Source organism: Passer domesticus, chromosome Z (assembly GCF_036417665.1).
Source record: "Passer domesticus isolate bPasDom1 chromosome Z, bPasDom1.hap1, whole genome shotgun sequence".
NCBI classification, from domain to species: domain Eukaryota; kingdom Metazoa; phylum Chordata; class Aves; order Passeriformes; family Passeridae; genus Passer; species Passer domesticus.
Genome location: NC_087512.1, coordinates 33,157,038 through 33,179,681, shown reverse-complemented (window position 1 = coordinate 33,179,681; position 22,644 = coordinate 33,157,038). Strand labels below are relative to the sequence as shown.

The 22,644-nt window shown below is 37.6% G+C and overlaps 1 protein-coding gene across 11 annotated transcripts in view; it reads right to left on the bottom strand.

The window, feature by feature from the left end:
- Nucleotides 1-22,644, bottom strand: part of CCDC171 (coiled-coil domain containing 171) — a 183,344-nt gene that overhangs the window by 139,763 nt on the left and 20,937 nt on the right. For all 11 annotated transcript variants that reach the window (XR_010352356.1, XR_010352358.1, XM_064403322.1 and 8 more), the window contains 3 exons: nucleotides 13,467-13,559; nucleotides 12,583-12,743; nucleotides 5,513-5,651 (listed from right to left, as the gene is read on the bottom strand). Coding sequence is in view for 9 of the 11 variants with exons in the window: in XM_064403322.1 (XP_064259392.1) it covers nucleotides 5,513-5,651; nucleotides 12,583-12,743; nucleotides 13,467-13,559 (393 nt within the window). In the remaining 2 variants the exon portion in view is untranslated. The remainder of the gene's footprint in view (nucleotides 1-5,512; nucleotides 5,652-12,582; nucleotides 12,744-13,466; nucleotides 13,560-22,644) is intronic.

The window sequence follows — 22,644 nt, the reverse complement described above, 5'->3', positions numbered from 1 at the left end:
AAGGCTAAAAACCTAATAACATGCAAGAAAAATCATACTTCCTGAACCCAGAACATATGCTGAATTTTAGCATATAAAATGGTTCCTTGAAACAAACTTCATATCCTTAAAAAAGGCTCCTATTATCATAAAACAAGTTTTGAGGACAAAAACCTTTTAGTAGAAAATGTGCTTGGAAACATATTAATTTAATCACCAATTTCAAAACACAATTGAACTTTTAAAGAAATTAAAGAGAAGCTAAGCATTTTTCATTAAAAATACTGTAAACTCCAATGAGGAGAAAATCTTTTTTCCAAATACCTTCTATGCTTTTTATTCCAAAAACTGACTGTTTATAAAATTCTTCCATTCACTGTCAGACTTGGGTTAATCTTCCAGAAAGGTGTTTTTATTTATTTGGACAAGTTCCTACTACCTTGGTTGTAGACATACTTTCCTTAACTACCAGTATTTGATTTTTGTTCCTGTTCCCATAAAGCAATGATGTCCCATTGTTTTTGCAGCATTTTGCAAAAGCCATGGTTGACTAAAATAAAAGTGAACTCTATAAACAGTTCCAAGACAGCCCACAGAATCTGATGCTGCAAATGTGCATCTGTATCTCAAGTTCAATAACTTTTAGAAAATAAACATGTGGGCAGGACTTTGAGGCCTTACCTTAACAAAACCACTGCAGTAGTAAGCAGGGCGTTGGGGTCCACCTGTACAATGAGCTGCCTTAATTCCTGAGGAATTTTCTCTACTTTGTCTACAGTCACAAGAGGTTCCTGGGGAGGCTCTCTTGCACATGGACTAATTAACCCACTCAGTCTGTACTACAAATTCCAACTGGTGACAGCCGAGTAAGAGCCAAATCCAGAACTATCCACATAACCACTAAGGAGCAGCATGTTCAGATACACCTTGAAAAGTGCTTATGTAAATTCTTTACAAAAGTATCAGAATGTTTACCAGGCATGACCTTGGGGGCAGCAAATCAAAGCATTTACAGAAATACAAAAGACTGCTACACAGTTCACAAAACACAGGCTTTACTCAAGTGATGCTCTGTAAAGCAGAAAAGTGGCAAAAATTTTTCAGCCAATTTTTCAGTATTATAAAAACCAAAAAAAAAACCCAAACCATCACTGACAAACTCTCCCCTTAGGCTTCTATTTATTTTTACTCAAGTTATCAAACTATTGAATACTTCTTTTATTTTCTTATATCAGCTGGAATATTCAGACATCTATAGAAGTCTGGCCACATGTAAGTTAAATACAATATCTCAAGAAATTTAGTATCTGTCTTACAAATTAATCAAAAATATTCAAGTTTTATTGAAATCCTTCTTGTGCCTCCCATAAAAAGAGATTTGTAACAACTTTTGCTGGGAGAGAATGTTATGAAGTATCTCCTTGGGTTTTGGGGCTTAGTTTTTAATCCAAGTCAGAGAATATTTTTGAGAACTGCAACTTTCAATTTTAGATGCTTATCTTCCAACACCAGGACATCATACCTTAAGTGACCTCTGGACTTCCCAAATAAATTAAAAAATTGGTTTGTTTGCAGTAGGTCATTTAAGCATATGCTTCAGAGTAACTAGTCTTCCTGCATTAGAACAATAACAGAAGTAACAGCTGGGAAGAAAAACTCTCCCCCTATGTTAAGACAAGGAAAAAAGCAATCAATGTAAAACAACACTTAAGAGCTAATGCACAAAATTAATGAAGAGTGTGGACCAAGGCTGGGATTTTTTATTTTTTTTTTTACTGAAAGAAACTGTCCACATTAAATTGCCTATATGACATTTTCGTGTTTGCCACTGTGTAACAGTTTTTACTCCACAGAAGTTGTAGAACAGAATCATAATCCTCAGGGTGCTTCATGGTCTGTTAAGTCAATACCTAGGCAACTTCTGCTAAAGAACAATGCTTAATGTGTATATCCTGGAACTAGATTCTCAAATATTTCTGTTCTGACATTCAGTGTATGGTAACCTACAAGGTGTTTATGGACAGCTAAGATGCAAACAGAGCATGACTTCACGCGTGGCTGTAAGAGAAAGATTTACATGCCACGGGGAAAAAGACAAGCTGCGTGCAATCTATTACACAACTTACATACAAATTATGCTAGTTCTAACAGAATCTGTTAAAAGGGGTGGAAATAAATACACCTTCAAAATCAAAGGAATTTATACTAAAATACAATATTTTAATTATTTCACTTTCCTAATATGCATTCTGATGAACTGGCAAATTTCCCAAATTTGAATTTGCATTCCTCATAAACGTTTAACATCTCCTGCTTGTCCCATGCCAAAACCATCCACTATTAGGTATTAGAAATGTAAATATCCTGAGTAACTTAAAACTCCTAAAGATACCTCTTATTCTTTCCGTGGGACAGGAATACAGCTGGGGCTGTTTCAATTTAAATGAAGTGTTAAATCACAATAGCCATTCTAAATTCCTATTCTTGAAACTAAAAATTTCTAGATACCCTAGCTAGATAATGACAAGCTTGAGACCAATTTCCTCAAGTAAACATAATGTAAATATTGAGGGCTTTCTCATGCTGAGCATTCATAAGCAATTTTGTTTGATAGTAACAGATCCTATCACATTTGACCCATGCAAGTTTCTGGCAAACTTCTGCAACGTGCTGGAATTTCAAATTACAACCAGAATAACTATTTTACTGGACATTCAACTGATCCATTAAGGGAAAAAAAGCACTTTTTCATATAAAGTTTCAAAATAATGTACTTTGTGTATCTTACAAATATTTTACAAACGAACACATTAACTTGTATGTTAACAGTACCCTGAGAAACCAACTTAAGATTACCAGACTGAAGTGGAAAAGATGTATTCAGGATGTCTAATAATTGTGCAAAGAAAGTAATTAACAGATCAAGAAAGCAGGACGTGGAAATAAAAGGAAGAGAACGCACTGACAATTTCACACAATTTTACCATAAGTAAAGGGAAGCCTAATAAAAGTATATTGAATGTCATTTATACATAGTTTCTGCTATAGCCTTCTGCTTTTTGGGTTTGGGAAGAAAATTAACAAAAAAGCCGTCTATACTAGTAAACAAGACCACACACAGGCACTCCTGCTTCCCAATCAAATATGAAAGTCTTCACGAAAAATACAAAGCCATCCAAGGTGATAAAAATCTAATCCCACAGCGGACCACTAATACAACTCTTCAGAAAATGAGTATTTTTATTACCTGTTCAAGATAGTCTGGTGGCTTGAAATCATTTCAGTAAAGCAATTAAAACAACCTGCTATATGAATAAGACAGTTCTTTCAAGTGGGGCAATATATTTGCTTTTACTTTTAGTTACACAATGTTCATTTTGAGTACATCATTTAATACTGTTGTCATTACCAAAAAACCTGAAGCATGAACAGAATTTTGTCCTGAATTCTTGTCAGGTATAACATCCATTTTACTACGGAATTTTTCTTTGTATTCTTTTTGTGCCTGATAAAATAGTTTTTTCAGGTTGACTAAGGCAGCAAATGTCTTTTAATACTTTAATGCTTGCATTGAAGAAGCTGTGTCCTCCCAAAGGAAAAACAGCTTTTTAGTTTTCTTTTTCTTCAATTTATTAATTACCAATCTACCTGGGAAGTGGATAACTCAAAGACAATGTATGGAATAACTCCACCAGCTGAAGAGTAGACAACAACAAATCTGAAGACTCTCTGATGCAGATCTCTGCTCCTATACTCTGAATAGCACAAAGCCTACTAGTAGCAGGGAAGAGATCATGGTAATCTCCTCCATCATAGGTCCAAGAGGAAGCAGGAACAGAAATTTACAATAGAAAAAAAAAATTGGCTACGTATAGAAATACTGTAAATGCTACTATACAATGAAGAGAGATAAGGTTTTCAGATCACAGAAACATAGAATAGCTTGCTTTGGAAGGACCCTTAAAGTTCATCTAGTTCTAATGCTAGACCAGGTTGCTCAAAGCCCCATCCAACCCAGCCTTGAATTCTTCCAAGAATAGGGCATTCACAACTTCTCTGTTATGAGTTTCTTTGTTATGTTTCATAACTTTTCTGTTACATTTAGGTGCCTCACAACTCTCACAATAAAAATTTTTCCCCCAATATCTGATCAAAACCTTTCAGTTTGGAGCCATTCCCCTTGTCCTCTTACTACACTGCCCTTCTGGAAAGTCTCTATTCAGGCAGTGGAAGGTCACAATTGGGCCAGCCCAAAGCCTTCTCTTATCCCGGCTCCTCATAGCAGAGCTGCTCCATCCCTGTGATAACTTGGTGGCTTCCTCTGGACTCTCTCCAACAGGTCTATCTCCATCATGTACTGGGACCCCAGAGCTGGATGCAGTCCTGCAGGTGGGGTCTCACCAGAGCAGAGCAGAGCAGAGCAGAGCAGAGCAGAGCAGAGCAGAGGTGCAGAATCCCTCCCCTCCCCTGCTGACCATGCTGCTTTGGATGCAGTCCAGGACATATTTGGCTTGCTTTCCTTCAGCAGGAACACATCCTCTCACCCACCTGCACCCCCAGGCCCTTCTGTGCAGGGCTGCTCTGATCTGTTCTTCCCCTAGCCTGTGCTGACACCAGGGGTTGCCCTGACCCAGATGCAGCACCTGCCACTTGGCCTTGGTAAATAACATGAGATTTTCATAGGTCCACTTCTCCAGCTTGTCCAGATCTTTCTGGATTGCATCCTGTCCTTCAGGTCTGTCAACTGCAACACTCAGCTTGGCGTCACCAGCAAATGTGCTGAGGGTATACTCCCTCCATCTATGTAATTAATGAAGATATCCTAAGCTTTTTGTTTTGACCCTCTGGCTATTAAAGAGGATGGCAAAATTGATATTCAAAGTCAGGGTGCATAGAGACAGTGGGAAGGCACCAACTGGTCATATAAAAGGAAAAATATTTCAGAAAATAATCCTTTAAAACACATCCAATAGGACAAATGCACACCAAACAAAAAAAAAAAAAAAAAAAAAAAAAAAAAAACAAAAAAAAAACCCAACTAAAAAGTTTATCACCTTCAAAGAAGACATTTTTAAACAGTTTTTGCAGTCAAATGCTTGCATTAAAAACATTATGTGAAATAGAAATAAGCAAGTCTACAATGGTAACTAATCAAACCTGAGGGAAAAAAGTTTGGATAGGAAGATAGAACATTCTTCACAAAAAATCATAATCCGTATCTACAAATCGTCTTCTCCCTTAGGAATGCAAAGGCTGGTTACTCTTGACTCATAGCCATACTTTTGAAATAACTGTTTGCTGAAAATAATTCCTCAATTAAATACTTGGTGTTATCACTTAAAATGCATTTTGGAATTAGTTTCTCCAGTATCTTATCTATATTTACGCGTCTCACAAAACAAATTAATATAAATAAAAAATCAGAGTAACGCAAAGTCAGATTTATTCCACAGCTCAGCACAGCAAATGAAGATTATGTTCAGAGTAGGTTTAAAAAACCTAAACAACAAGTGCCACAGGCTTTTTGTCTTACCATTGCAAGTTCACCTTGTAATTCACTGCAGCTTTTTTCAGCATTCTCTAGTCTTGCAGAGAGGTCCATAATTACCTTCTTCTTTTCCTCAATCACTTCTTTCATTTGATTGCTTGAGGAGAAACACTCTTTTTCTAACCTGGAAAGTTTCAACGTTAGAATATTTTAATCAAAAGTACTTATGTCAAGTATTCTACATATTTTTAAAAGACAATCTGGGTATCATATCATGTTAGCACATCATATGACTTATGAAACTCCTTGTCTTATTTTTTTTAAGTGAAGAAATATATATATTCCTTCTAAGACAAACTTTTCAGTTGTGGTTCTTTTCTATTATCGAGGCTTGTGTTAGATTTCCAGTCATAAATTGCTTTGATCATTTGAATATGGACTGCAGATTACATGTAATAAACAGAAGTCATCATATTTTAATTAACACATTAGTTCTCTTCAGAAGGACATCACATCTTGCATCATCAGCACTGATTTAAAGTACAAAGCTTGCTCCTCGAGTTTCCATGTACCTGATTATATTCTTACCCTAGTCCTGGCCAGAACAGGGTTAATTTTAGCAGTAGTCAAGAGTGGGCAAGGCTACGACCTGGAGGTCATTCTATACCACCTCATGTCATTTTCTGAGGACAGGGGAAGGGCTCCCTTGTGGGTAGTGTGACAGAGGGACTGGGTGTGGTTGGGGGTTTCCACAGCCTGCAATCACAGGTGAATCAATCAATTTTTTTTTCTTGTACACTCTGTCATTAGTATTGTTGCTATTAACAGTTCATTGTCTCATTCCATTGTTGTGTCCAGTAAAATGTCCTTATCTCAGCCCACGATCTTTACTTTTTGTGAGTCCAATTCTCCTCTCCAGCCTGTCACAGAAGGAGGAAGAAGAAGGGGAAATGATCAAGCAGCACATGGTTTGGACTTCGCTGTAAAAACACTAAATTGGGGAATACTATTCTTAAACCATGACAATTCTACTCAGAACTGCACGATTTCAATAGCAGACAATTGAAAATTTCAACCAGTTCTTGACCTAGAGCAGTCCTTCTGGTATTCAAGAAGACAAATATGTAGAAAGTCTGGCATGGATAAAAAGGTGTGTCATGAGAAAACTACAAGGCCAAACAACAGCAAATAGGAGACAGAGCCAGGGACAGGAACACAAGGAAAAATTTTGCAGGATTACCTACGCATATAGGGATGGAAAGGAGGTGCCTCAGGAAAGGCACCTAGAATTAACATTCAGAAAAGATGAGAAGGGATTTTACCACTGTTATGGTAGGAAAGAAAATGTGAACAGACTTCTACACAAAGCAGCTATTTTACCAACAGCAGAGAGAGAAAGTCAGCATACCCCCTGCCTTTTTGTCCTCCATCTTTCCTGACAAGGTCTACTCCCAAGCCTCTATTGTCAGTAAAAGGATACTAAAAGGAGAACAATTGCTAGCAATAGGTGAAGATTGTGTCTGAGATAACCTGTGAGAACCTAATCCATAGAACTGAAGAGGTCAGCTGACCTACATTCAAAGGTTCTGATAAAGCTGGCTAATCTCAAAGTGACATGGCTCATTATCATCATGAAAGGTCACAAAAATTGGGGGAGGTCCCTGGTAAATGAAGAAAAGCAAATGTCACGCTTATATTTGGCAAAAGTAAAAAGGAGAAGCCAAGGAACTATAAACCACTGAGCTTCATTTTAGCCCTGGAATGTTACAAAGCAATTCCTTCTAGAACAATTTTCTGGGCTCATGAAAGAGACAAAGACTGGGAACACTCAGGGAGCTTAATCATACCTGACCAACCCTGTTATACTCCATGATAAAATGATCAGGGCTATGGACAAAAGGAGAGCAAGTACATAAAATATTTAGCATCTACAATATGATTTTAGCAAGGATTTTAGCACTTTTTCACACAGTATTTTTATAGCTGTTACAACTCAAGTTTACATATATGAATCATAACATTGATAAAAGTGGTTTGACAGTAAAGCCCAGATGATAGTAGCTGGGATGGCTGTAATACTGTAGAGGCTTGTCTAAGATGTGTTTAACAGCTTCAGCCATCACCTGGAGTAAGCCAAGAGTGCAGTCTCACAATACCTGCAGTGAACAATGAACTGGGTATGGGTAGATCATGACACAATACAATTGATACACTCAAAAGAAGAGCTGCCATTCTCTAGTCATGGAAAAAGAACAGGCCAGAATGAACCTTCTGACATTCAACAATGACATGTGCAAAGACCAGAATTTGGGAAAGAAGACCACCCTGAAGTGATGTAGCTGGTAACTGGGTGGATAGAACCTATGATAACAAGAACATGGTAACCATGACACATAGCCACAAATCAGCAGCACAGCATATGAGCAGAGATAGCTAACAGCATCCTGGGCTGTATTAATAGCAGCACAGCCAGATCAAGGAAAGTGATTAATCACCTTGTATTTGGCAGTCATTACAACACATCTAGGATAATGATCGCTTTTGACTACATGCACCCCTCCCAACATAGGAAACAAGTTGGGGTGGGCTAAGGAATTGGTCACCACGATGGTTAGCAGCAGAAATACACATAAAAACTGAGAAAATGCATGTTCAAGCTGGAAAAGAGATAACTCCATGGTGTAGAACAGGCCTCCCAGTGTCTAAAAGAAGATTATCAAGGAAACACAGATCACATCACAGCAGTGTTTGTCTACAAGAAAAGTACTGAATCCAAAGAGGTTCAGACAAGAAGAAATGTTTTCCAATTGTATGAAACAGATTCCCAAAGAGATTGTGCCATCTCCATTCTCCACGTTTTCCATACCTAACTGGATCAAACCCTGAAAAGCCTGATCTCATAGCTTAAACCCTGAAGAGCCTGATCTCATAGCTTATATTAGTTTGAGCAGCAGGCTGAACTATAGATCTCCTGCAATTCCTTTCAACTTGAACTATCCTTTGATGTAGCTCTCAGCAGTAGAAACATCCAGTAGAAACATCATCTCTTTTTCTCCTAGCACTCCTGTCTCCCTAGAAGTGAAAGCAGTGCAAAGGGCTCAAAGTTATTGCATTTTTGAAGCTTTTGAATCAATATTGTCACTTTCTGACTTTAATTTATTTGTTAAAGATTAATGTATCTTTTTAGTTGAAGGACTACTTCAGCAGTCCACCAAATACCTATGTGTTTCTGCATCAGCCTGGCTGATTTTTTGCTGTAGCTGCAGATGTTTACTTCTTATTCTTCAAAACCTACCTGTATCAGTCCCCCAAAGTAGCTTCTACTCTCACAGCTTGTGCGGAAACACAGCAAAAGCAGTTCCAAATTATTCTATGTCATGTTCTCACTCTTCAAGAAAAGTAAATTCACACAGAGACCCAAATCCCATGTTGCTTCCAATTTACATAGTGCTACTGGGTTCAGAGCTAATTAATAAATTATGCAACTCAGAAAAGCCTGTTAGCTTGGTTTTGGTTATTACAACTATATTTTTTCTAAGAAAATAAAAAATTACACCACCCAGAAAAGCCCATTTGCATGGTTTCAGTTAGTAGGACTACATTTTTTTCTGAGAAAACAAATTCTTACAGCATTATATAGTTTCCAGCTTTTGCATTATTTACCTACATCAAGTCCAGCTAAAGAGACATACAAGTGTCACAGCACAACAAATGAAAGTCTCAAAGACTTTCATTTGGCTAAGGCTTAAGGACAAACTCATGCAAGTCCTCCAGAAAAAGAGAAAATATGTTTGGATGGCAAACTATGTCTTAAAAAAAAAAGCCAAGCTCCTGACATTGTCTGAAGTCCAAAGACCAGACCCTTCAAAGGTAAGTAGATCAAAGGCTGTTGTATTCTCTCAGAAGGTGTCCAGTGAAAGCAATCACTGATTTTCGCCAATGTTACTGACACTTGTATGCTTCAAAAAATAAAAAGGGGACAGGAAACAGATGAGGCAATACCTGCCCACCCCATATAATTACCTCATGGGAACTGAGTAGACTGAAGTCCACCTCAGAAAAAGCTTGACCTTCACTATTTATCTTAATAGAGGTCTGGAAATTTTTGTGTCGGGACTAACAAAATTGTGAGGACAGGCTGTTCGTGTTTCTTCAACATTGCTTAACAAAACCACCAACTATTTTACCTGTGTTTTAACTCTCTTAATTTTCACTGAAAGCTTTGTACTCTCTGAAATAACAGAACACAATTTGCTTTCAAAAACTCAGCTGGCAGAAGCTGCTAGAAGTAATTGCCTGAATGAACACATGATTACAAACAGTGAAAAGTACTGTTTGGGTATTAGACAACATTTATTCTCATATTCAATTAACACAGAGAACAGATGCTTCAGGCATAAATTCTGTTTTATCCCAAAAAAACTCTAGGATAGGGCAAATTTCCTTCCTGAAAAAGAAACACTGAACATAATTGTCCAATTCAGAGCAAAAAGGGAAGGGTTTTTAAGGTTCATCTTGCATTTTAGTAACTCAAGTATTTACTTCTCTGTTAGCGCTACTATGGAAATTCTTAAGGCAAATGGTACTATATCTGTAAAAACTGTATTTCATAGTCTTAAGTACAAAAAATACACTTATCCAGGTATTTCCTGCAGTAATTCCAAACAAAGAAGTATACTCTCTAAAAAAACTCTTATTTTTGTTTTTTGATTGTAACATTTTTCAAAGATATAACTTTTGTGGATCAAAAATATCCTAGACAAAACCCCTTCAATGCTCAAAGAAATATCCTTGTATATCTAGATAAAAGATTCTCACAAGAAACAAAACATTACTGAATGCACAATACAATCCAACACCTAACCATTATTGTTATGCTGGTCTAAATAATCTAGTTCAGAAAAATATATTTAAGAGACTCTCAGAGACTTAACTGGAAAGCTACTACTTACAGAAGTTCATATTTTTAATCAAATTTACTAATCCAAAAATTTAAAAGCAGATCCTATGGTAAAGCTTGTAAAATTCTAATGATTTGGAAAATACCTAAACAGATGTTTTAGTTACATTAAAAATGCTGCTAATTAGCTAATATTTTATTAACATCTATTGCTTCCCAGTACACATCCATACTAACAGCTCCCTGACTGATTACAGGAAGCCCTGTTATGGCAGCCATGTTGACATGACAGGAGAGTTTTTTTCTAGACTGAAAATTACAATGGCTTAACAAGCATTATTCAAAAAACCCAACTAAAAAACTCCACATTTCACTAAGGATGATTAATTCTTCTGGTCTAATGTCAATATAAAGACAAACTTTAGAATATTAGGTCTTGGAACAAGTGAAGAAATGGTTCAAGAACAAACACTGGAAGTGTTTGAACACTACTTCAAGAAAACTTTCATAAAATTAATTTTTCTATATCTTCTGGACCACTCATAGGAACCTACCAGAGCAAAAATAAAAAACCCACAACATCAAATTAAAAAACCAAGAAAACCAAACCAAGACTGAAAAAAAAGAACTATAGTCCATATGCTCTGTAAGAATAAAAAGTTATATACAAGAAAAGCTCAAACAGTACAAAGTAGCCTGTGTAATGCAAAACTATTGATCAAACAACCATTTCTCAAAAAAAGGCCAGTTTGCAAACAAAGGAGCTTTTTCAAAACAAAACAATAAAAATGGAATAAAATGTCAAATCAATGGTCCAGGCCTTCTCCATTTCATGCAAATGCAAAGAACTTAGTATCAGTTTAGTGTCATGTATTTACTGACAGAGAGCCCAAGCTCACAGCAAAAACAGCCAAGCAGGATGAGATTACAGTTTCATTAACTGATGTTATTTTAGAACTGTAGAGCATCTTGAAATATACTTACTCAGTTTCACCGTTGTGAAGACTGCAGCCTTCCTGAATAATAATTTGAGACTACTATCATAATGTTTTTCACAAATTTTGATCAGAAAAGTTGTATCTTTTGCTTTGAGGAAAAAGTTTTCACTTTTTAATGTGACTCTGATTTATGTAAATGTACATCAGGCCTCTTTTGACCTTTTTTTTAAGGAAGAGCTCTAAGATGTGTATAATACAGCCCAACTCTATTACTAAAAACATTTATTGGGTCACAAAATTCCTTTTTTGCAGGGAAACCAGTTTCTTTTTTCCCCTCTACTGCTTGTATGAGCAAGTCACCACAAATACTTTTATGTACAGACCCCCATAATCCTAGACTACAAGATGCAAACCATCTTTTTCAACCCATTCTACTACCTCTCTCTGCCCACAACCCCACTGTGTGCCACCCACTTTATGTCTTCTAAAGCCCGTTTCCTTAAATTTCACACACTATTATCCTTTATTTCACGTACTCCTCAGTTCTCTGTCTTCCAGCACCATTCTTCTTCCTCATATTTTCTCACCCCAATAAAAACTTCATTCAGCTGCACAAGAAGACTCAATACAGTGTATCCTAATCTGCCCAGGAAATATAGCAAAGCCTTTCTTCCAAAAAACATACACAGTAGACTGTTTATGTTACCACAGACACAGCAGACTCTGCTGACCAGGAAAGGAATCCCAGGTAATTTCATCTGCTCTCATACACTTCATCCCTTCTTCTGTTTTCATTAGCTATTCAACACTTTCCATGATCATTCAAAAGCTAAAGATGAAGATTCATCACTATCAATGACACACAACTTCTCAACAGGAGTCTTAAAGATTGATCTAGCTCACTGAAGTGAAAAATAATATTTTCATAATAATGTAAGTATGTACAGAAGAAGAAAATCTGTTCTAACCCTGCCATGTGTGCTTTCCTACCAAATACACAGGATACAGGACTCTGCTATGATTACAATTTCCAACATTTTTACTTTAGCAAATAATTGGTAACAGATCAGTTATTTTCTTTACCCACCCATTTGGTTACTGATATGGACCTGTTATTAATGTTATTAATGGAACACTAGGTTCTGAACTTCAGGTTGGTTTGGGAAATTGCATCAGATTTAGTTGTTTTATACTGACTGAAAACTATATAAATGTAAGCTGGAAGTGGTAATTCAGCTGTCTACTGCCATTTTACAATGAATTATAGGGAAACTTACACATTGAGTTTTTCCAAGTTCTCCTGGGCATTGTGTTTTTCTCTCTCATATGCATATTCTAAGCCTTTGAACTCTTTCTTGATCATTTCTAAATCTGAAAGAGCTTCTTCTCGTCTGTCCTTCTCCACACGCACAACTTCTTCAAGTTCTCGAATTCTTAACTACACCAAGTGATAAAAAAGCAATTAAAGCAAGTTAGGAAACACTTACATGATCTTCTATGGTCTGTTCCGCTTTACAGTAGAGTATATTATATTAATTCAGTATAAAAGCATATACACATGTAGAAAAAGTTGAACACGTGTAAAAATGTAAGAATACATAAAGTTCAAAACAGAGACAAATAGATATGACATTGAAAAGTGCCTTCTGTTCTCATTTGGAATCTTTACTGGTAACTGCAAGTATCATAATTTTGGAGCTGATATGTACTCTGAGAAATTGTGCTCGAAACTGCAGTTTCCGGATGCATTATGCTCTCCTGGACAAGTTGGATGTATGCACTGTGTCTCCAAATTGGTCTAAGTAGCCATTCAGAAGACACAGGGCAGGATATTTAAACAGCAGTATAGTGCTTAGCTATTGTGAAACATTTTCTTTTCCCTAACCGTTTAAATAGTAACTTACTATTTAAACATAAACTTACATAAACTTACAAATATGACATATTATTATTTATTCTGAAAACTTTAAAGTTCCCTAAAAGCAGGGAACTTTATACATATATCCATATATATATATATGATTTTGACACTTATTGTAATAAATCTATTTAGGTTTTTCACTGGAGCATGTTCTCTCCATATTTGTGGAGCACTGTACCTTCCCAATTTCCTCAACTGTTTTGCTGTAAACTTCTATGAAATATTTAACAAAAAGTTTACCTGGATGATCTCTGAAGTGATATTGGATGCTAAATGTGCTGCTCTTTCTGCTTCAATGTTTTCTTCCAGTTTCTTTGTTCTCACTGCAGCTGCCTAAAAGTACATTTTGAGGATATTTAAGTTCAGAGAGAAGATAATATGATACCAGGTTTAATCAACTCATTAAGCATATTGTGACTCCACACACTAACCTGATATATCTGAACTACTTTGGAACTGTGACAACTCATACCAAGAAACACATATAACAACATTTTTTACATATATGGATTCTTAAATTAATATTTTCTATTTAGTTAAGTAAATTGATGTGGTATTATGTCATTGCTGCATTTTTTATAATCAGCTAGGGTCAGAAAGCAAATAAACCAAATTAAATATTCTTCCTATTGCCCCACTATTTGCTTACTTGAGGTAACATAACTATACTCTGTATGTTCTGAAATACATTGAGGTATCAAGAGAACATCTACAATTTCATAAACGAGATATAATGCACAGAGAAGATTCTTCAAAATTTATCTGCTTAACATACATAATTTTTTAAAAATCACAAACATTGCTACTATATTTTCATACTGCTAAGATTATTCTCATAATTAAGAATGTCTTCAAAAAGAGTTAGAAGAACACAGGGAACTACTGGCCAGTCAGGCCTCACCTCAGTCCCTGGAAAAGTGATGGAGTGCCTCCTTCTGGATACCATCCCTATCAACATGGAGGACAAGAAAGTGATCAGAGAAGTTGGCATGGATTCAGCAAAGGGACATCAGTGCCTTGGTGAAGGGGCAGGTGCCTCCTCAGCGAGTTCACTGGTGACACAGAGCTGGCAGCAGCGGCCGATACCCCAGAGGGCCGTGCTGCCCTTCAGAGGGTGGAGAGAGGGACACTGAAATCCAACAAAGGCAAATGCAGCCTCCTGCACCTGGGGAGGAAGAACCCCAGGCAGCAGCACAGGCTGGGGCTGACCTGCTGGAAAGCAGCTCTGAGGAGAAGGACCTGGGGTTCCTGGTGGACAGCAAGCTCTCCATGAGCCAGCAGTGTGTCCTGGTGGCCAAGAAGGCCAATGGTGTCCTGGGGTGCATTGGGAAGAGCAGTGCCAGCAGGTGGGGGGAGGTGATCCTGCTCCTCTACTCAGCCCTGGTGAGGCACATCTGGAGTGTTCTGTCCAGTTCTGGGCTCCTCAGGACAAGGGAGACACAGAGCTGCTGGAGCTGGTCCAGCACAGGGTGACAAAGATGATGGGGGGACAGGAGCATCTCTCAGGAGGAAGGGCTGAGGGAGCTGGGCCTGCTCAGCCTCGAGCAGAGATGCCTGAGAGGGGCCCCTCATCAGTGTCTGTGAGTATCTGAAGGGAGGGTGTCAGAGGATGGATCCAGGCTCTGCTCGGCGGTGCCAAGCAATAGAACAAAAAGCAACGGGCACAAACTGACACACAGGAAGCTCCACCTGAACATGAGGAAGAACTTTTTGCCTGTGCAATGACCAAGCACTGGAACAGATTGAACAGAGATATTGTGGAGTCTCCCTCACTGAAGACATTCAAGAACCATCTGGACACAATCCTGTGCCATGTGCTCTAGGATGACCCTGCCTGAGCAGGGAGGTTGGACCAGCTGACCCTCCATGGTCCCTTCCCACCTTATCCATTCTGTGACTGTGACAAATAGCTTGATTCAGACCCTTTATATTCTCTAGGTATTATTCCTTCCAAACATCAGCTCCTAATCCCCTTTGCCCTTAATAGAGAATTAGCAAACTATGTCCTGCTTCAGTTTCCAAGGACTCCTTCAGCATCCTCCCACAGACGAACATCTGTTAACAGGATAGTTTTACTCAAAAATACAGCCAGCCTATTAAAAGTCAATAATAAATACAAGTGATGTGGATATCACTTCTTTTTTAAAACATTTTAGAAGTCTGTCTAAAAATAATTCTATTTTAAATTTGACAGAAGACAAAGGAAACAGTAAGAAAGGTACCTATTACAACATTCAGAGTGGAAAATGTAATTTAAAAAAAATTAAATTAAGAAATGACATTCATTGACAATATTTCACTGCATACCCTGAAGAGCAAAAACACTGTCTTTGGCTGGCTTAAGTGTCTACTCTCACAGCAAACACTGAAATAAAAACAGTGATTCTGAGAGTAAAGTTTTCAGGCACAACATACTAATTCACAAGCTCTGTACTAAATTTGACTTCTAAGTCTTATTTTATTTCCTGAGCACCTAACTATGTCTTCATCACAGCCTCACTCCAGATGAAACCAAATATGCAAAACACCATCAAAATGGTTAACTTATCCTCTCAAATGGATAAAACTGTCAGGTTTCTTCAGTCTCAAGATGAAAAATGAGGATGAAATAATAAATAATGGCTTGAATTATGTTATCTGCAAGAATTAAAAACTGAAGCAACAGATTCTCCCAAACAGAATATACAGATATCAGTTCTTGGTATAATTCTTCGAAGAAAATTCTGTCTTCTTGAGCTAACACGATGGACACAAAATGCAAGGAAAAGCCACGTGGTCCAAAGGAAACACCAACTCCCAGAAGTATAGAAGCCTCAGTCCTAAGATAATGCTGGGACAGTAAGTGAAGAAGGCAGGAGCAGGCAGACATCTGTAAGAAGTGCCAATATATCACTCTTCTGATGTCTGAAGTAAGAGCAACTCCATTTAAACAGTAACATTTGCAGATGTTGCATTGCCACAAGTCACTGAAGAGTTAACTTGTAGAATTAGCATGGCTATTGAAAAAAAAAGCACTGGCAAAAATTAGCATTTCAGCCACAGACATCTCTGATGAACTCAAGAATAAGAGAAACAGCTCTTTTTCATGAAGGAAAGCCTACTGGAAAAGAGTTATGGTCTTCATAACCAAAGAAGAGCCCAATGTACCTGACAAGTATCCAAAGTAAAGCATTCAAATGATTCAAGATAGTACACACAGATTCAAGATAGTACACACAGAAAAACTGTATTAGAAACTAGAAATCAAACTTTGACACGTATCATCTTACACTTCATATCCCTATATAAAGGCATGAAAAGAAGTGACTTTTTCAAAACTGATGTTTCTTCCTAAAGTCAAACACAGCAATGCCCTATACTTGTGTTTGAAGTTCCTTTTCTTAGAGTTTGATTCTTTAAAGCTTTGCCTCAGAAATTACAATTTTGATTTTTTACAATCTTGCTTATATTAGTTCATAGTGACTCTAAAAAACCTAGAGCCACGGAAAGAAACAAATCTCAGAGATCTGACAGAACTACCACTAATTTTTTGTATTATTAGAACCCAAAGATGAAGAGTAAACTGTGTTCTTTCCAAAAGTTTCAGAAGGTTACTCAGGCAAACCATAATCTTATTTTACCAGTCTATACACTATACCCAGAAGACTGGATGCTTAAAAGACCCTGCAGAAAAACTACAGATGTGAATTGAGGAAGTCATGTAAATGCTGACTGTGGAGCACTGAATATTCTTTTTCCTCTCCTCTATGACTACCTTGCTAAAGCTTACGGTTCACCATAGCTCTAGCAAATTTAAACCAAGTCAGGTGTCGGTAAATAATTGAGAAATTAGTCAGAAAAAAACCGCAAACTTCATGAAAGACATCAAACCAGCCAGTATTTCAGTCTATGAAACTGTACATCAGACACAGAATTTGCACCTGTTTTCAAAGCTGCGTCTGAAGACTCAGTTGGGAAGAACAACAGCTGCAACAAAATGCCATATAGAAAATCTATTTTGCTGATAAAGGTTCAAACAGGCTCTGTTGATACCTATATGCACTTCCCTTCACAGATTATGAGAAGCTGCATAATCCACCAGTGAGAACAATCTATTACACATTCTGTGAGTAGAAGAAAAAAGTCGGGGGTGAGGCCAACCTGTAAAACCATGGTAAAAGTTCAAAAAAGAGAAATAGGAAGGAGTTTTGTTTTCCTGTCTGACAAACAGAAAGTCACTGGCATCAGAAACCCATTAGACAGCCAAACCTCTTTAAATCAAATTAAAGTTGAGAATCAGTGTCCTTACTAAATCACATATCTGAAAATTTTACACAATGCCTTACAAAAAAGAAGCTGTGTGAAAACCATATAGAGTAAGTTTGCAGGCCACAGATATCCAGATCATAGGCTTGAATCTGGGAGAGACAAATGGGAATACATACTGGTTTAACATGGAAAGCTTCTTGTCAGGTCCAAGTCCATCCCAATTCTGGACCAAAAAGCAAGTTCTCCACTGATTACAAAGTTTTTGCTCATCCAACAAACAAAACATTGGTTATTCAAAAAGATTCAGTCACTTGTTACTTTCATGTGCAACTACAAAATACATGAAGGCAGTCCAGACATCTTACTTAAGATACTAGGCACAAATTCATGGAATTTCTGAAGTTTCCTTAGATATTCAAGCTGATTGATTTCAGCCTTAATTTAAAGAATATGAGAAATATGCACTTTGAAATGAGAAACAAACACTTTTCATAAATTTAGAAAGGTTTACTAAACCTTATAAAAAATACAACAGAAGACTGAATAGATAAAATATTACAGCACCAGAAGCACAGGATTTTTCCCACCATGTGCTTGCCCACACAATGGAGGTTTCCCCTTTTAACCCTTTAGCCCCTCCCAAAATTCTGTCCATCAACTCCTTCTTCACTGTCCAGTGGTGGAGTTTACTTCCTCAAATCCTGACTGGAGGTCAGCTACTGCCATAGTGACAAGCCGACCCTCACAAATGTCCCAACCCAGCTGTCCCTTGATAACAATGCAAGGGGGTAAAACACACCTATAAATCTATAAAACTTTTCTTAACCTATATACATGACACTTGTCTGTTAATTGTGAGAGTCAATCATCACAGTACTTATCTATCACAAAGAGCAAAGATAGCTGGGATCAGTTTCCATAATAGCACAGAGAGAATATTGACTTTTGACAAACAGTAAATAAAAGTAACTAAGAAAAATTCAATGCCAGCATTCAAACTTGTGGGCAAACATGCTTTATGTTTAATCTCTTAAGGTTCAGTACCTTTTTTCAGTGTCACATTGCATATCAATGCTAATGTGGAGACATTTTCTTTAAGGTTCCAGTTTGTAATACCATTTTACAAACTGTCCTGTGTGTCTTCCACTTTTTTGCCTTCAAACTTGCTTGAAGTGCTGCAATATTTGTGAGTACCGGTGTATTCCAAACTGAAAGCCTTAATTTAGTATCCTATGTGACGCATTGTTCAACACCACATTTACTGTTAGACATTCACATTTATAAAAAATATCCCTTATCAGAGAAGCAAACAGTAGTGGGGGGAAAAGTCAAAGATACATTTGCAACACTTACTAAGCTTAGATACAGTAATGGAACTAAGTTTTCTCTTTTCTGCTTCTATTTAAACCCTTCTGCAAGATGTTTCATTTATCAGGATACTCACACTGATGGAAGGCTTAGGTCCAACCACTATGTGAAATGGTCAGCCAAGACATTTTTAAGTGAAGCAGACACACATGCACCTCATTCCTGGATCACCATTCAACCATTCTGTTTGTGTGTTTCCATATTCAGACTCAGATCTTTTTCCTACTTAAAAGCATTTCCCTACAGCTCAAAGCTCAAACCACAGGGTCTAAACACTTCTATGAGAAATGTGCTGACCACTTCCACCTAGCGTTAGAAGCACTGATACTGCTTAATCATGGTAAGGTGGAGCCATCTCCTGTCCAGAAAATAAACAACCTTTAGTAACTATGAAGTTACTTAAATACTACCAATTCTTAACCACTGAAGTAAATGTTCTTTCAGCCTGACAGTGTGGATAACCCTCACTGATTAAGTACATACTTCCAGTACTTAAAATCTAGAAAAATATGTGTGACTGAATAGGCATGTTTGACTTGCATAACACTGGCTAAACAATTACACTGCCATGGGAGGTACAAGATAAGCCAGATACTTGACTTCAGGTTAAAGAACAGGTAAAAACAACTAGGACTGTTAAACTGATACAATTTGGCTGTCTTTGGATAAAGTCCAAGTCCATTCCAATCTGCTACTGAGTTGCAGCTGGAGAAGCCATCTGAAATGTGCTCCCAATGCCCAGCAGATTAAGCAGAGACCTTTACATGAACTGACACTGTTACTCTATGCAAGCACATGACTCGGGTGACTTGTTGCTAACTCCTCATGAGGGCTACATAAAATACTATTGAAACAAGTTTGATTTGAAAGTAAAATAAGACTAACCAGTCTTCAAACTGGACTTCATTAATATCACGACACAGGAGATTATGAAGAAGTTCCTCTCTGAGATGAAGTCCATTAGCATAGAATCATAAAATAGTTTGCAAAAGAACACTAAAGATCACCTTCCACCAAGCCATCTCACTCAAAGCTCCATCCAACCTGGCCTTGAACCTTGCCAGGGATGGAGGATGTACAATGTCTATGGGCAACTAGTGCCAGTGCCTCACCACCCTCATAGTAGGGGAATTCTTCATAATATCTAATCTAAACCTAGTCTCAGTTTAACGACATTCCTCCTTGTTCTATCACTACATGACCTTGCAAAAAGTCTTTCTCCAGCTTTTTTGTAAGCTCCTTTTGGTACTGGGAGGCCGGTATAAGGTGTCCCCAGAGCCTTCTCTCCCTCCAGGCTGAACAGTCCCAGCTCTCTCAGCAGGTCTTTACAGGACAGGTGCTCCAGTCCCATGATCATCTTTGTGGCTCTCTCTCCTATGAACTCACTCCAACAGGTCCATGTGCTTCTTATGTTGGGACTCTAGCGCTGGATGCAGCACTCCAGGTGGGGTCTTAGCAGAGCAGAGCAGAGGGGCAGAATCCCCTCCCTCACCCTGCTGGTCACGCTGCTTTGGATGCAGCCCAGAATGAAGATGGGTCTCTGGGCTGTGAGTGCACATTGCTGGGTCCTGTCCAGCCTCTCATCCCCATCAGTATTCTCCAGGTCTTTCCCCACAGAGAAAGGGCTCTCTATTCTCTGCTCAGTCTGTATGTGTACTTGGGATTTCCCTGTGCAGGTGCAGGACCCTGAACTTGGTCTTGCTGAACTTCAAAAGGTTTGCACGACACACCTCTCAAGCCTGTCAAGATCCCCCTGAATGGCATCACTGCCTTCCAGTGTGTCAACTGCCCCACATAGCTCGAAGTCAGCAAACTTGCCGTGATCCCACTGATCCCACTGTCCATGTCACTGACAAAGATGTTAAAAAGCACTGGTCCCAGTATCAATCCCTGGCTGACAACTGCTCTCCACTTGGACAGCAAGCCATCATCCAGCCAATTCCTTATGTACCAAGTGTTGCAGTCATCAAATCCATGTCTCGCCGTTTTAGAGATAAGGATGTTGTATGGGACAAGGATGTATGGAACACTGCCAAATGCTTTGCAGAAATCATTATGTCCGTGAGCTTGTCACTCAAGAAATATAACTTTGGAGCCACCAGAGTTCCCATTACAAAACCTGTGATGCTTCGAATCCTCTAAGTATATGGTACTATATATTTTTATCTAGAGAAAGTATACCTCTTTGGATATAAACTTATATATCTACTTACTTACACAGTGGATACATATATATCTACTGATCCACTTTGGATATATACACTTATATATACATAGGTATACTACCTAATAAGCATGTAGTAACTAATATATGACAGTCACAGCATCTAGAATTCCTGCATGACAGTTGTGGAGACTCCAGAAAGCAGAAGATTAAGTAGGGGTAAGCTGTTTTCAGATGCAATCTAAATTTCATGTTTCACCAACACAGACAGAGTGAAAAATAAGCTCACTTTCAAGTGAGCTTTCAAGTATTGCACATACATATACGTCAAACAAATACAGATATTAACCATTCCCCAAGTCGTCTTTGCATCATAGCAGCATTACCAAGCTAATACAAGCATACATGTTTAGCACCACATGTCAATATACATAGTGGAGGCAAGGGAAGTAGAAAAGGCAATGTGAAAGCTAAGGGAATAGTCTTTAAATGGAAACTAGAAAGCTCAGAAATGTGACAATATACTCAGTCTCAGAAATTAAATAGACCAAGTTATGGAACATTTCTCAAGCCTCATAAGAAAGACCTAAAAAATCTGAGAGACCTTGAGCTTCAGCTTACTAAGGGTTGGCAGCCTCAGACACATTAAAAAATAACAGAAAATCATTACACTTATAGGAACAAGGCAAAGACTTTGAAATGTGTAAACTAATAATTTTTTTTTCCTGTGGTAAAGTCCACATAGTCATTGCAAAACCAGTTTCCCACCCATCTTTTTGGCTGAATACATTATAAAAACCATTATTTTTATATGACAAGTTTTCTTGTCTTTTTCAAGTATTTCCCAAGAATCCTCATTAGCAATTGAGCTAAAGGTTAAATAAAAGACATTGGTTCTGGAAAATTGATTATCATAAATAGTATTATCTTGATGAGTTCAATAGCAATAGATCAATAATTTAATTGGCTACTGAATTCCCAAGCTAAAGAGGCAGAATGATATCTGAGGTTCTCAACCTCAATTTTTCTGGCACAGTATGTTTTTTATTTCAGAAGCACTCCAAATCTATGCAGCATATTGCATCACTGCAAACTGGCGAGCTAATAGGTTAGACAGTGCAGCAACAGCTATCTTTCAACTGAAAAGTCCACAGAAACTTGCCATTATTCTTTCTATTAATTTCTAACTCTGAAAACTAGGAATTTCCTCTTTTTGACCATGATCAGAGTAATCACTGAAAGATAAAACCAGACTAATATTTGAAGAAAAAAAAGAAAACTAAAGAAAAGGGAGGCAGGCAGGCTTTTTGCAAATTCCTTTCTTTATAACAGTCTGCTGGATATAATTCTTCATACAAGTGTCATTGTACTAAAAGAAAAAAAAAATTAAATTTAACATTTCCTTCCATTACCAAAATGCAAGTATTTTCCCATGGATTTCTCCCTTACGTCCAGCAGAGGGTAGCAAAAGAACAGATTTGTGAACTCCAGAAAATGTTAATGTCCACTGTTTTACAAGTAGTATACAACAAAATATGTTAAGATTGGAGTTTAAGTACAATCACCTTAAGAAGTTTCTTTTCATCATCAAGAACTTAAGTACACATTTACTAACCAAATGATAATCGAAATGAGGTA